The sequence below is a fragment of the Copadichromis virginalis genome, linkage group LG20, assembly GCF_057382275.1.
Source record: "Copadichromis virginalis isolate Kocher_CV1m ecotype Utaka linkage group LG20, C_Virginalis_male_GT1.1, whole genome shotgun sequence".
Lineage (NCBI taxonomy): Eukaryota > Metazoa > Chordata > Actinopteri > Cichliformes > Cichlidae > Copadichromis > Copadichromis virginalis.
Genome location: NC_140637.1, coordinates 6,700,821 through 6,716,524, shown reverse-complemented (window position 1 = coordinate 6,716,524; position 15,704 = coordinate 6,700,821). Strand labels below are relative to the sequence as shown.

Genomic DNA, 15,704 nt, shown 5'->3' with positions numbered 1-15,704 from the left:
AGTTACAGAACACCAATTAACAAACAATTATTTTATTTTATTTTTATAAAATATTAATGTGATAAATTTGTTCAGTCTTCAGAAAAAACTCATTATCAAAAAACTAAACAAAAACAAAAAAATACAAATTATCAGAAATGCATGGTTTCACAGTGTATCTACAATAAAAAACAAAAAAAAAAAAACCAATCAAGCAATAAAAAAAAAAAAAAAAGAAAGAAAGAAAATGCAATAAATGAAACTGACAACATTTTTTTCCAGGAACTCATCTATATACAAGTATAAAAATCAGTTATGTAGTTAATTGGTCATTAGCAAATGAGGTACAGTGTTCATGTCTGCAGCAAAGAAGGTGGTTTAAAAAACAAAAAACAAAAAACAAAAACAAAACTGTAGATGAATTGCAATAACTGATCTCTAGTGACATGATAATTGTGCTGTGCAGTATACTGTATAGTCAGTTGGTATCCTTATGCATTTATCAGAAACAATATAAAACTGGATAATGAAGAGTCTAATTGAAAATGTCACTTTCCTTACAAAAAAAAAGTGAGCTGTGCAACTTCACAATATTAGTAACACTTAATGCAATTAATAAGTCATACAATTAAGCTTCAGCTGTCTGTCACGAAGAAGATATCAAAGTGTTTATACAGCTGCTGACCAAACCATTCCCAACGCATCGGCGTGTCTTCTATTTCGGCACCTTTGCTGCACACTTTTAAGGGAAGGCAAGTATACGAGTCGAGCTGCGATCAGCAAACAAGTGAGAATAGCTGGTGTTATGTTGGCACAGCTGCACACAGTCACAGAGTCTTTCTGTTTCCGTGTAGAACGCGAACAAAAACAAGCCCAGAGAAGCAGACTACACAGCTGCCTTCACAACTCGCCGTTCACCATGGCTACAGGCGAAAGCTCTCAACTATTCACATGTTCCATCAGTTTGCCTCAAACACTCCCTACTGTGTTTGCTGTTAGAGCATTGCAATGCTACGTTAAAAGAGCAACACTAGAGCTGAATCGAGTTCAACCAATGTGAATGAGATGTTTTAGGAAGTGCTGTTCTGAGTAGAAAGGTGTTTAAACTGCACTTTACTGCATACAGCTGAAGGGCAAACTTGCAATTAGCTGCCACTGCCAAAAGACTCCATAAAACGAGAAACTTTGCGTTTCCCGGAAAATTTCTTCTTCCTAGAAAGTCTCTTCTCTTGAACAAATCATGACTTTAATGCCGGCAAATCCTGCTGCTTTAGTGTAAACATGAGTTTTAACGATTACGACCTCCCAAGGGTTAAATTGGACCAGGGCCTTGTGCTCTTCCCCGTCACCGGACATCCTCCCATCCTCATCCTCTCCCTAAAACACATTTAGCCAGTTTACGCCTGAAACACCCATGGCTGTACCTTAGCAAACAGTTTAGTCCAACTTGTATGCCAGCTGCACTGGACATGACTGGTTACGTTTGAGAAGTTGTTAGACAAGCACATTTTTTAAATTTATTTCTTTTTTTAAATGGTTCCTCTTCTAATCAAAATTCTGATTAATACAGTTCAATAACTCAGTAAATGATACTAAAATCCAGCAATGCACTGATTTTGGACCATTTCACAGTTGGTAAAAGAAAAAGCAAAGAACAAACAACCTGGACAACTTAAAAAGTCAAACAGTATCCTTCAGCAAGCCTGTTTCACCTGCCTTGGGTGGAGCAAACCTGCAGAGAGTTTCTTTCAAAGGAGCCTTTCAAAAGAGAAAACTAGGATTTCTATTTTGCGAGAAATAAACATACTACCGTGGAACCATAACCAAAGATTCAACAAGGGATGCTTGAAATGCAGCAGACAGACGCTAATAAAGCTTTGTTTCATGTTGGTTCAGTAGAAAAGCTTCCGAATGAGTATCGTTGAGTAGATGCCTCACTTTAAAATGTGTAAAGAAACCCCCAGTACCAGGTTTCAGCTTTTTGAGGCAGAGACATAAAAGAAACCCTCCAAATCAAAGTCCAGTAAAACAGAAGCCATCATTACAAATGTAGAGAGACTGGATCTACAAAGCTCTGCAGACCCTCACACACACGCCAATTAAGACACATCGAAATTCATTTGATCCTAACCTCGAGAGGGCCGGGGGTGGGAGCAATACTATTGATAATGAGGGAGAGTTTCCGTGCAGCCTGATTCAGGTCAAGTCACCAAAGTGCATACAATACACAGGCGCTGTGGACCTTACAATTGGTAAACTACAGGCGGTGCTAATCCTAAGGATTCCAAGTCCTAAATGGTAGCTATATCTATTTAAATTCTCAAAACTTCACCCCACCCCCCTCTCAGGCACGTCTTAGGCTCTTTCACCATCAACTCACCCATACAGTCAGTGTACAGTGGAGGCCAGTAACATAAAGGTAATTTATTAACAGAAACCTACAATAATATTAAAAAAAAACAACAACAACAAAAAAACCCTGCATGTGCAGTTTCCTCAATCCAATGTGGCACAGTCTGATAAAGATGTGTCACAGTAAGCAAGGATGCAACAAGTATGTCCTTTACTGCCTGTATCCACTTCAGAGATCCAAAGTTTTCTCCCGTTCAGTGCTTTGGATTTCTTTGGCATGATGATTACTGTTGAACAGAGAATGTATTTTAATGCCGCTGGCCGCATTCTTCAACAAGTCATATTCCAGGTCTTGGCTTGCAAAGGCTGATCAAAATCCACAGAAGATGATCGAAATCCCACCGAATCGTTCCAAACATTATCAGCTCCATCTTAAAGCGGCGGCACTTTATCCTCATACTGCGGTGGGGGGGTGAGTGGTTCAATACTGAATCCAGCTGTGGGCTGAGAGTTATCAATGTTTTTCATGTGCAGCTTCTCCGATTTAATCCTGCGGATACTGATAGGGAGAAGCTTAAGGTTATTTTTCCCAGGTCTATGGTTTGATGCAGAAACAGCAGCAGCAGGAGGACCACTCGAATCCACGGCAGGCTGAGATCTGCTAACTGTGCCCTCTGACCCCTCGTTCTCGTACTGCACACCATCCACTTGCACCAGGTCGTCATAGGAAGGCAGCTGGGAGACGCTCGGGCGAAGGCTGCTCTGAGTGACCGGGTACTGGCCACTGCATACCGCCTCCTCGTAGGTGGGCACCGCGTAACGCTGGGCTTGCTGCTCAGCACTGTAAACATTTATGGAAATGCAAGAATAGAAATGGTACACTTTAATTACACATACTATTTAAATGCACAAACACATTATAGTCACACAATGACCAGTCCTGCACTAGCGTTGACTCACATGAGTGAAAATGATACAGCTTATATCAGGGCTGACAAAGTGATTGCCCTGATGTCTAACCCTGAGATTTACACTGCTGAAAAAGAATTTCAGCTACTGTGAGAGTAAATGTTGCTGCCTTTAAAGAAATTCTTGAGCAGGCAATAAAAACCACAAGCAGATCTCTCTCACATGTTTTCAGGTTAAAAGGAAAAAAAAAAAAAAAAAACTCTCTGGGAGCGTGCTGAATACAATTAACTGAATTTGAGATTCTCTTAATAGACACAAAAAAATGAAGAAGTCATTTTGGAAAAAAAGCCCTAATTTTTAAAAGAAGTCAAAAAGTGATTTAGTCAGGCATGAAACTCACGTTTCCCTTTGCTCCTGGTCCCTTCCTCGTGCTCCGCTGTGGTTCTGGGCCTCCCGGAGTTGTTGCTCCCTCCGTTTGTTTCTCATTCCCAGACATAATGACAGCAGGAGCATAGCCACTCCGCAGCCCGTCAAGACGAAGGCCACAGAAGACGCCTTATTTTTCCTGCCTTCACCTGCCGGGTTGCCGCTGCTGCTGCTATTGCCAAGTGGTGTTGCAGGTACCACACTCCACACAATCATCACAATACCAAGGGCGACAAGCCCAACCCCCAAAGCACACAGGGCATACTGGGAACCGGAGTTTCCATTGATTTCGCCGCTGGTGTTGTTGTTGTTGTTGTTGCTGTTGTTATTGTTACTGCTACGAGCCTGTTCGTGGCCAAGAGTGTCTGGTGGTCCACCCACAGTGGAACGCATCTTGGCAGTCCCTAGATTTCAGTCAGAGCAGCTGCAGACGAAGTCAGAAACTGTAGAGAGAAAGATACAAGGGGGTGGACACAGAATGAAAATCCCGAGAGATATAGAATATGTCAGAGAACAGGGGCCTGTTCTTCGTACCTCGCTAAGTAGGTTAGCCGGATTAGATTGTTGACGATTCCGCGTGATCTTGGATCGTTCGGTTCCCCGAAGCTCATCCGGGACTTGCTGTCATAGCAACAGAGCCGTAAGCGTAAACCTGCTCGGGAGCAGGTTTACTTTATGTAAACAGGATTAGATCGCGGCCACGCAGGTATGTCCGCTTCATTTATACGAAAGCAACAGCGATATTTTTCCACTGTTTCACCATAAATAAATATTATCAATGTAACTAAAGATAATGCAGCACTTGATCCTTTTATTGATGTCACACAGATACATACAGGTCATTTCCTAAAAAAGGGAAATGTACTATTAACATTCTATTACATGTATGTGATTATTACAGATGTAATTCATATTTCAGAGTAGTAATTGTAAATTACTTCGTGTAATCAAGATGAGAGACCACGGCTATAAAAGCGAAGGTGGATTTGGGAAGTCTGTCGCAGCCATGTCCTGTCCGTATACGCGAGCCACCCATTGCGGAAGGTGCAAGATTGATAAGGAGAGTCCTCAGAATTCAGCGTATATTGCGGGACAGACAGGATCCTTTAGCTCAGCGCGACAGTGTGCTCATAGAGAGATATCGATATTCCCGTGAGGGTATTATTTACTTAACCAACTTGTTGACGAGGGGGTGCAGGACCACCACCTGTCTTTTTGTTGCTCCGCCCTTTTCTTGGTTGCTGTTATGAACAAACTAACAGAGTATTACAGGCCAGTATTACCTTGCCAAGAGACGCAAAGCAATCTAAGAGATAAATATTACCATTCTGTAGAATACTCCTGTATTCCACTTTTACTTGTTCCCATGTTCTTGTGGGTCCTGTTGTGGCTCTAATGTGAAAGGGGATATAATATAACATATTATAATATAATATAATGCCATATGATATTGGACAATATAGTGTCATATGATAGATCTACCCTACCGCCTACTGGTGTTGGCCAGAGGGGCCGATGGCGCGATATGGCAGCCTGGCTACAACCGTAGCTGCCTCCACCAGTGTGTGAATGTGGGAGTGAATGAATAGTGGTATCGTAAAGCGCTTTGGGTGCCTTGGAAAGCGCTATATAAATCCACTCCATTATTATTATTATTATTAAATTACCTACGAGTTTGATTTGTCAGCAACTTTCTGCCAGCCCTCTCTCCTTGCTTTTGCAGCCTTTGCAGTGTTCTCTTGCGTTTTAATTAAACTCTGAAACTCCTGTAATCCCTCACTCATGAGTTCTTGCTCTGCTGCCGGAAAATACCGAGCACGCCCCTTCGACATTTTCGCCGACCAATCAGCGGGTTGCCGATCAATGTTTCTACTATCGATGCGTAGCCCCTTTTACGACACCCAGTGATGTCACATTCCTGCGTCCAGCTGTAGTAATCGTCAACAGCAGGTGTGTTCGGGGAACCGGATTAGCGAGCTCACGGTTAGCGCGATGATTTGATCTTGGATGTGTCATTTGATCTTGGATGTAGTAAGCGACGTACGAAGAACGGGCCCCAGAAGAGAAACAAAAACACATTTAAAGTTTCTAATGTGGAAATGGTTTCTTTAAAAAGTGGCTGTCTGTGAGGTTGCGTTTCAGTAACATCAGTAGATGAAGTCTCTAAAGGATATTGACTATGTTTTCCAAAAGTTAAAAGCCGAGTCTTGCAGAGGTAAAGTGTGAAGAAAAAAACAAAAAACAAAAAACAAAAAAACCTGCACACACTTTTTGATCCGTCGTGCTGAAAAGGCAGCTAATACAAACAGAATTTCTTTCCTAAAATTGTATCCAGACTCAAAGGGATTTTATACTTTGAGAGATATAAAATGTGAGGCACGTCAGCATTCAGCGCACTGCACATATTAGCTGCCTGACAGAGATACGCAAAGTTAGGCAGGGCTATTTGTCCTGATTGCTTTGGCCTTTGCACAGCTACAAAGAGGTCATTTTCCTAATCAATAGTGGCACACAGTATGGGAGGGGGGGGGGGGACAGCATGGATTAAACAAGAGGCTTGCACTCCAGCTTTAAAAACTGTTAGCCTCATTTAGGGAGATGGTCAAATTCAGATCAAAGTGTTGACCCACAAGTAAGTAATAAGGTTATAGATTGCACTCCTGAACTGAAATTATTATATATATGACAATATATATATATGCATTTATAGTAAGGAGATCAGCATCGTGAGGGTTTAATTCATAGCCTCACCTTACGCCAAAATAGTTGAATATAATGGAAATTTGGCAGTGACCTAAAAAAGAAAAATCTGACATGTAAAGGAGCTGATCATCATAATTTCTGGACATATTAAGTTCCTCACCAGCTCTGAACACGCCGTTAATGTGTTCCTGAGAATGAATTACGAGCCTCCAAAACTCCCATAAGTTCTAGTAGCAGGAAGCCTAACTCAACTCTCAATAGTTAGAGCTCTCCTTAATAAATAAGCGTCATTTCGTAAGGTATTACCGAACATGTTACTTCTGCCCAGAGATTTGTTCTTTATATGCATCCATTTTTCAAAGAAACCCACAGAACATAAAATTCACTGAAGCAAGATTCCATCAAGGCCACTTCCAGTAGGTGTGCTGAATGGAAAAAAATAAATAACATTTACAGCAGACTCACAAAGTCATAGGGCTGCTCGATTATGGCAAAAATGATAATCACGATTATTTTCACTGAAATTGAGATCACGATTATTTGACGATATTTATTTAACCCTTTAAGACCTACTATAGAACCAAGTCCACCAGAGCTTATATTATTTTTATTATTTTTTTTTTTTTTTTACATGCTGTAGTGCCATTTGTGGGAGCATTTCAAGTTGCTATACATCAATACAACTGTTATAGCCCATATTTTAATAATATGTATGCATTAAGTGCATAGTAATTACATAAATTGCAAAAAAGTGCAATAAACTACAAAAAAAATTGAAAATCGCTTTTGTTTTGTTTACATATATTTCTACTTGGAGAAGTTTAAGAGGTTTATCCCTCAAAACTTTAAATACAATAAAGTTGCAAAAAATAGTTTCCCACCACAGGAAATTTATTTTGAGTGTCTTCATAGTTTTATTTTGGAGATACAGCAATTTTTATATACTGCAGGAAAAACAAAAAACAATCCTATGATGCAAATTTGCAAAGAAAACAGCATGTGCATCATTTCACTGTGGGAAGCGTTACGAACAGCTGATAGGAACGGCAAAGCGTGTTTCTGGAATATTATGTTTTTGTTCCTGCAAGCGCTTTTTATGCAATTTTTGCAAAGCTATATGTGGAACGAAACCGTGACCGAGGACAAGCTGATGGCATAAGATGTAAGTACAACTCCTCCGGTTTCATATGCAAAACAAATTATTGCGCTAGCTTACATGGTTCAGGTTCTACAGGGATTTAAAAATAGTTATGCAAAACGGAGCGTGCTGCTCTGACGGCTTTAAAGGGTTAACAATGACTTTAAAAAAATAATATAAAATAGTGTGCAACACCACTGAAGTTTTTTTTTTTTTAAACTCTTTTCAACCAACGGCAGTCACTCTCCTCTCCAAATAACTATAGCTTTCCGAGCTTCCCTCGGGTCCTCTTAATCAGCGGTCTCCACCCTTTTTTGCGCCACGGACCGGTTTATGCCCTTTCACGGACCGGCCTTTAAGGTGTCGCGGATAAATGAGGGAGGGGCTAATAATCGGCTCAGTCATTTTTAATGATCGTTGAAAGCCCAGATCGTAATCGTGATTAAAATTCGATTAATTGAGCAACCCTACAAAGTCACATCATAAGGAGCTACACTCAGCACTTTAAATGGGCAGATAAAGATTATTACAGCCCCTGTAAAAATAAATAAATAAATCTGTACAACATTATCATCCCGTAATTTACAAAGAAATATACAGGGTTTCTGTGTCAACCTACTTTTTAATAATTCAATTATAATAAATAAGCAGTTTTGTGTTCATATTTAAAACCATAACCAAACATTAAATCAAACACTGCCCTACAAATTAAAATAATTCTCTGAAGCGCAGTGAGCATGACCAATAAGCACACTTGCACATGTGCTGCATGATTTTATTTTGCATGCTTTAGAAAGTGCAGGACGACTACTACTAGGGACTGTAAATAAATTAGGACAAAAGCGCAAAAGAAATAACCTCGAACCACTCAGGAATGTCATCGCGAAATACCCATACTATGGATCCATCCATGGATACAATAATAACAGTCTGGTTGGTAAACGTGCCCAGACCTGCTGCACTCTAAAGTGAGCCCCCCCTCCTCCCCATTCCCGTTCTAAGGAATGCATGGCATGAGAGTGAATCCAGCTCATCATGACAGCTGCAAACGCAGATACCACGTCCTACTTTTCAAAAAGTTGTGCAGTTGAGACGTGCAAAGTGAGGTCACATATTATTGACTTGCTCAGGGGTAGTTACAGTCCAATCTAACAGGTTTATTTCACCAAACAACGCAGTAACACATTAACAGGCCTGCCCACTTGAAAAGCAATCCCTCCACAGGCCCGGGCACAACATATTTCTAGTGATGTTGTCGTCATTGTCACCTAATCTAAAAAAAAGTCAACTCGACTCTAAACTAAACTAACTCAAGCTACTAGTATAACTTCAGCACTCGGGTGAGTTGTACTAAATATGACTCACAGCTGGGGGAAAAATGCCCGCGTTCGTGCCAACAATGGGACTCTTTCTTACTTTGAACCCGGGAGATAAGTAATGAGGAAAACTCAAACCCTCGGACAAACACCCTTTGAGAATAAATGATTAAATAATGAGTCGTCAGTGTAACTTTTAGTAACATTCAGCGATACATACTAACACTTCAGCGAGCAACTTTAACGACGTTCCACTCACCTCTGCATCCTAAGTGACTCCTCTTCGTGTTCTGCCTGAACTTGGGAGCTGCGCTGTTTATTATCGCACACTGTCGACACTGGCACGACTTTATGAGGCATAATTTGGTGACAAATAACGGTTAACGACCGGGAAGTTTTCTCTGAGAAGGATGGGCCCGGTCACAGAGAAAGCCGGAAGGAGGGGGCTCCAGCCACTTAGACTTCCAGTTTCATTAACTCTTTCGCTCTCGGCGCGTTAATAGACGGAGTCAGGGTGGTTCTTCACTGTCACACACGCTGTCCCCTCCACTTATCTGCTGTACAAAAAGCCGGGATATACACTTTGACAGTTAATGATCTATTATTGCTTGCGACATAAAGCCGATGGGAAACATTTGTTTGCAAATGCACAAAAATATAAACCGGAAACATCTGGCCTTCGCACAAGTCCTTAATGACTTAAAAGACAAAAGACCTATTTAATACTGAAGTCAATTTGATTTCAGTTTAACAGATAGGCGTTAAGCCAACAACAACAGACCACCTTGTTGTAATTTACTAACACACAATCAGAGCTAAATGGATAAAAACATACGTACACAAGGTAGAAAACTAAGCTTTCAACCCAGCCCAGAGTAATAAAATTAATGGGTAATAAAATTAATGACGACATTTACAGTTTCAGGGTCCAGTACAAGGTTTAGGTTGATTTTTTTCTTAACAGACTTGCCCAGTTAGACATGGCAGTGTGATAATAAGCGTTCATGTGCATAATGTCCCTGGAGTTGAAGCATTTAAATGAAATTGCATTTTGCAGTTTCAGTAGGTAGATAGATAGATAGATAGATAGATAGATAGATAGATAGATAGATAGATAGATAGATAGATAGATAGATAGATAGATAGATAGATAGATAGATAGATCTAGCCATCAATATCAGTCATTAGATCATTTATCTCCTCCTGTGGTCAGCTGGGATAAAAACAAGAGGAGACAGATGTCACTAATGTCAAGACACTAAACCTTCTCACAATGCACAGAGTGCTCCACCCTAATTCAAATGCCCTGAGGTTATATGAGCAATGGAAAGAGAGAGGGCGTGGATTAGTGAGTGTGAGCCATAATCCCAGATGAAGCACGGAGAATTCACAAATACATCAGGAATATTTCCCCCTGAGATGAGCTGTTCCAAGAATGCTTCGGGCAGCTGAAGACAGATGGTGATTAGGAACAGGAAGGGGAACTATAACAGAGGACCTGAATGGGATGTACCATCAACAGACAGAGGAAATGGCTGATATCAAAAATGGCTGGAAAAGGACAGCTTAAAGGACAACACAGAAGTCTGATCATGTCAGAACAAGAACAGGCCCCATGCCACAAATCCACAGACACAGAAGCCAACGGGACCCAATTTGCAGACTGTGCAAAGGTGCCCCAGAATCACACACACTGATAGGCACAGCCAAGTAGCTGGGATAGTGTACAGAAACATCTGTGCTGTATATGGAGAGGTCCCCAATTTCCAATATGAAACACCATTAAAGATGGTAGAGAACAACAGGATTAAGGTCCTGTGGACAGACAACAACTCCTAGCCAGCAACCAGACATAGTGGTGGTTGACAAGGAGCAAAAGACAACAGTTGTGATAGGGCCTGCAATCCCAAGGGACAGCAACATCAAGAACAGGGGGCACGAGAAAACAGAGAAGTATCAGGGGCTGAAGGAACGAGTGGAGCAGACGTGGAAGGTTAAGTCCAAAGTGGTCCCAGTGTCACAGTGTAAGAGCTGTAACCCCCAAATCGGAAGAGTGGCTTCAGCAGATTTCAGGATCTCGGTCTGGAGTCTCAAACTACCAGCATGTGTATGTGTGTGTGTACTATTAATAATAATCAAAGCTCAAAGTCATTTTCAAAGACAAGGCCTACCTGTGTAACTGTTACCTGTGTAACTTGCCCTTTTTTATCTTCAGCATACACAGTAGTTTGTATGAGTCATTCCAATCTCAAACAGATTAAAAATTATCTATAAAAATGCAAATGATTTGTTGTTTTACAACCAGTGAGATTATTAAACGTCAGAGACACAGCCCTGTTTCAAGTCCTGATAATCAATGACTTTTACTTCTTTGTAAATTTACCACTTACTGGCAGTCACGCCTTTTTAGCCCTTTGGACTGGGAAATGCAACCCTGAAGATTTATCCTGCCCACACTGGTGACGTAGATGGTCTTTGACTATTTATTTAGTCATTCGTCTGTATAATTGTGTATGTGCAATATGTCACTGATATGTTCAAAGATAAAAGATGAAAAAAACAAAGGGTTTCACGTTGCTCTGCTTCATTGTTTCAGTGGTCCCCCTGTCTCAGCTTACTAGAATGAGGACTGAAGCAGTCACTGCATTGTTCCTTTGTCATTCTGGGCTCCTGGGAAACATTCTTCCTCCTAAGCTTTTGTCTGGTTCCTCTGCTTCATCAAATACACACTCACACAATGCAAGGACAGAAATATATGTGAACAAATTGGGACTTAACCTGGTGGTCTGAATTAATCCCTTATCACTGCCAGTGTGTAATCAAATATGATGGCAGAGAAATATCACTGTAAACTGTACTAATTTATATGGCTACGTAGGCTTGAGTGTAGCAAATGAACCACACTGGCTTAGACATAGCTCTAGTAGAAATACCAGTATTTTAATTTTTCCCATCAAGTAAAACCATCCAAATCTACTGTTGATCTTAGTTTAATGGTCCTTGTCCACTAAATATTTCAAAGCAGGTAACTGAGTTCCCTCATCATTATCTTTTAATGTCTCACATTACAAAATGGCTTTACCCAACCAACCCTTGGTGGATTACAGTAAAGGCTTTAAGTGAGGCAGTGCATCTAGCCTAAGGAGGGCGTCTTTATTTGTGCTGTGTCATGCAACTATGGTACAAAGGTTTGAGTCATCATGAGTAAGAGGAGGAAATAGCATCATGAGGAACTGTCACAGCTGAGACTTGAGTTAACGTGTCTGACAGGGAGTGCAGAGCTGGATGATAGCTGCCCAAAATGCCATCAATAGATCAGTAAAATGCCAAGGTTATGGCAGATTTTATTGCGGGCACTGTTTGAGTTACAGTGGACGCTGCCTCTTGGAAAAGGGAGGGGGGGGGGGGTTTCTCAGTGACACTTTTACTGTAACAATGGAGACTCACTACAATATTATTAGCTTACTTTTCTCTGATCTTTATGGATCCTTTCATTTCCTTTTATTCCCACCTTTATAGTGCAGGCAGCCATATTATTCTTTGTGCTGAGCAGTGGAGCTTTGCAATTTATTGGGAGACCAACCCTCCTTCTCCCATCATCAACATGTCTTTTTTCTCCCCAGATTGTACTCTGGCGTTCATTGATATTCTGATGGATGCAACTAGTCACATATATATTTTAGACACCATCTTTATTTCATTTCAGTGAGCACTTTCCTTTTCACAAAAAAATACACGCTCACACATCACAGCTCAGCGATCTTTTTCTTTGTTGTTGTTGGCATTGCTCAGATATTTTATGTTTACTGCACAGTATAAAACATCAGAAGAGGTGCTACATATGCTTTGACAGAACAGTGTAAATGTGCGAGATGAAAAATGACTATCAAACATAGATTCTAAAATTTTTAAATTCAGTTCAAGTCTTTTTTAAGTTGGTTTTTTTTTTAATGCTAAGTCACATTGACAAGGCATCACAAATGGCAGAACTGAATGACACAAGAGCCACTTACACGGTTACGAAATATGAAACTTTGTTTTTTTACATTTTGTCATCAAGTGCTCTGTATAAGACAAACAGTCATTTCCCTCACTAGTCAAAAAAAACGAAGAAAAAAACCCATTTCAGTTAGTTACCTCCTGGTGTACACACAAGAATAGAAAAATATATAGCTCGAGTCGTTCATAGTCATCTTAATTCTGGCGTTGGGGGAGGGGCGCTTACTGTCCTCAAAGATGCTAAAACTTCCCCAAAAAACAGGAAACTTGTTAAAAAAACAACAACAAAAAAACAACATTTTCCTTGTTACAAAGTGCAAGCTGCCCTGTAAAGGCTAATTTTAAGATAAAAAAAAAATCACCATCCCATGTTTGCGTGCACATGGATGACAAATGTCCATGTTGTACATTGTCATGAAGTGAATGACTGGTATTGGTAGAACTCTGATAACATCACACATTGGTGACCTCGATGCTGGTGTAACCACGGATGGGGCTTCCTTCTGCCCTGGGCGGAGTGTGATCTCGAACCTCTCTAGGCAGGGAGCCATAGCTGCTATGGCAACTCAAGTCCCGCCCATTGCGAGCTTTGGGACTAAATCCTGCTGGAGGCTAGAACAGAAACAATGTATCCATTACTACAAATGACAAACAATGTATAAAGATGAATGCAGCTTCTGGGTCTGAAAAGTGAAATTGGGGTGTAACTTGATATAGCATGATGCCTGTTTTGCACATTTTTGCCCGATTTAGAGTCAATTAGCCTTAGGGCTTAGCTACTTCATGACTGACAACTTGCTGCAATAGTTGCAAAGCAGTGTCTGGGGTTTCTCATTCAGATCCACACCTTGTTGATGATGTCATGATGTCAGGGTTAAAAATAAATCCAAGACAGCAACAGCCAAAATGCTCAGGTGGAGGGTTCGTACAGGTATCCACCTTTTATGTACAGTCTATACTTTCTCATTAGTTGTGGTCCCCCTGATGACATATCTTATACTTACAGTTAATTTAATAATCAATAATTGATTTGGTTAATCAATCAAACCTCTCTATCTTCCTTCTTATTTACATGTCTTGCAGGCTGCTCTAGCAATATATTCAATACCCAAGTAATGCTGCAGAGCTTCATTATCGTCACTGTGTAATTTGTCAACACTAAGCTCTTCTGCGCTACAATTTGGCTAAAATTGAGGGAAGAACTTTTTCCCCACCTTCACAGCCCTCCTTCTCAATGAGCCTTCTTCATCGGTGTGCCGGGCAGTAGAGGTGGGAGGTCTGCCCAAAGAGTTCTGACGAAGGAGGACAGGTGGTGTCCCCAGACCTAAATGCTCGTATTCCTGTTTGGCATCCACGCTGCAGAAAGCATGGGGAAAGATCAGTGTGACGGGGGAAGCCAAAATAGTAATTAAAGACAGTAGAAAACACATCCCTGTGAATTTTCCTGTCACCTGGCTTGGCCAATTAGTGTTTTCATCTCTTCCACAAGGTGTCGGCGAACCATGTGTTTGCTGCTGGAGATTCCTAGCACCGTTGCCATCGTGTCAGTGTTGAAAGTGGGGTCTAGCACCATGACAGCCCCATGAACGCCACTGTTTAGGAGACTCTCAGCAAACTCCTGCATAGGCAGAAAAAGGCAAGTACAGAATAGTAATCTTATTTGTTCATAACATCAGATCTAAAATTCTTGGTTGAGTCAAAGAGGATATTGATATTGATTTTTTTGTCTATATCAGTAGAAGTTCCAGCTCCCTGAGGAGTTTAACCGGACGTCATCCAGACATGTTTATCTGTACACACCCGGAGTGTGATGGGACAAAGGCTGTAATCTGGCAGGTGTTGTAATCAACTGGTAGCAGTTCAAAAGTAAATGGCAAAGACCTGCTATCACTTTGTGGAGGTATGGAGCACAGAACAAACAGTCTTTATGTGGTAGTGCGTTTATACAACACAAAACAGTATTGTTACAGCCCCAGCAGGCCTGCTATGTTTTATTGTCTGAGAGTCCTACTGTTTGCTTCCTTGAATCAGGTGCCTCCCCCTTTCTGCTGTGGGGCTGGTTAGATATGCACTCAGCTGACTCAGCTTAGCAATTATAACTGAGAGTATAAAAGCTGAGGGGAGCCACAACTAAGCACCAGTGGTTCACCTGTGTACACAGGGTTGGCTTTGATTTATTGATTGATTAAACGCTTTTCTTTGCCCACCAAAGGCTTTGCTTTTCTCTCGTTTGTATTTTGTCCTTGACAGAAACAGCACTTTACCCATCTCTTTAAAGTTTTTAGTATAATCTTGTTTTGCCTCATTCCAGAAAAGAAATGCAGTACAAATACCCAGTTAAGATACTGAAGTGGAATTTTCAGGTGTCATTACATAACTTGAATCTTTATTTTTCTCACCACTTTTTACTTTTATTCACTACATTTTTACACAAATACCTCTACTTGCTGCATCGTACATTTTCATAACAGCCTTATAGGTTCAAGACATTTGAAGGGTGTTACTATTCCACATCACTGCGCATCTTCCAGATTTAAACCAATTTGAGGCTAAATTGAGGAAACAATAACACATAAAAGGCCATTTTATTGGTCTATCCATCACTGGTGCTTATCACACACGACAAGTGGTACAAACCTATGCATCATTTATCACTTTATATTCAGAGGTTACCTAAGCACTTTTATTTTACATTCAGATGGATGGATCGGGTGTGTGTGGGGTGGGGTAACTTGGGGTTCAGTATCTTCCCAAGGATGCTTTGAACTGGGGAGGATCAGTCAGCCCACCATCCAATTGGTAGACAATTTATACAATTTATTTCATAGTGGTTATTTTCTCGTACACTACCACAACAGCTGATATTAGGGTTCTTTTGCCTG

General features: G+C 40.8%; 2 protein-coding genes across 4 annotated transcripts in view; both read right to left on the bottom strand.

The window, feature by feature from the left end:
* Positions 1-206: 206 nt before the first annotated feature.
* On the bottom strand, positions 207-9,243 carry tmem51a (transmembrane protein 51a). The gene is made up of 3 exons (XM_085444623.1): positions 9,083-9,243; positions 3,641-4,109; positions 207-3,172 (listed from the first exon to the last, which is right to left on the bottom strand). The coding sequence occupies exons 2-3, from the start codon at positions 4,057-4,059 to the stop codon at positions 2,764-2,766; spliced, it is 828 nt and encodes a 275-aa protein (XP_085300749.1). The 5' UTR covers positions 4,060-4,109; positions 9,083-9,243; the 3' UTR covers positions 207-2,763.
* Positions 9,244-12,496: 3,253 nt separating this feature from the next.
* The window catches only part of kazna (kazrin, periplakin interacting protein a), a 200,095-nt gene continuing 196,887 nt past the window's right edge, over positions 12,497-15,704 (bottom strand). For all 3 annotated transcript variants that reach the window (XM_085442894.1, XM_085442895.1, XM_085442896.1), the window contains 3 exons: positions 14,274-14,440; positions 14,037-14,178; positions 12,497-13,434 (listed from right to left, as the gene is read on the bottom strand). In XM_085442894.1, the coding sequence (XP_085299020.1) occupies positions 13,276-13,434; positions 14,037-14,178; positions 14,274-14,440 (468 nt within the window). In that variant the 3' untranslated portion in view covers positions 12,497-13,275. The remainder of the gene's footprint in view (positions 13,435-14,036; positions 14,179-14,273; positions 14,441-15,704) is intronic.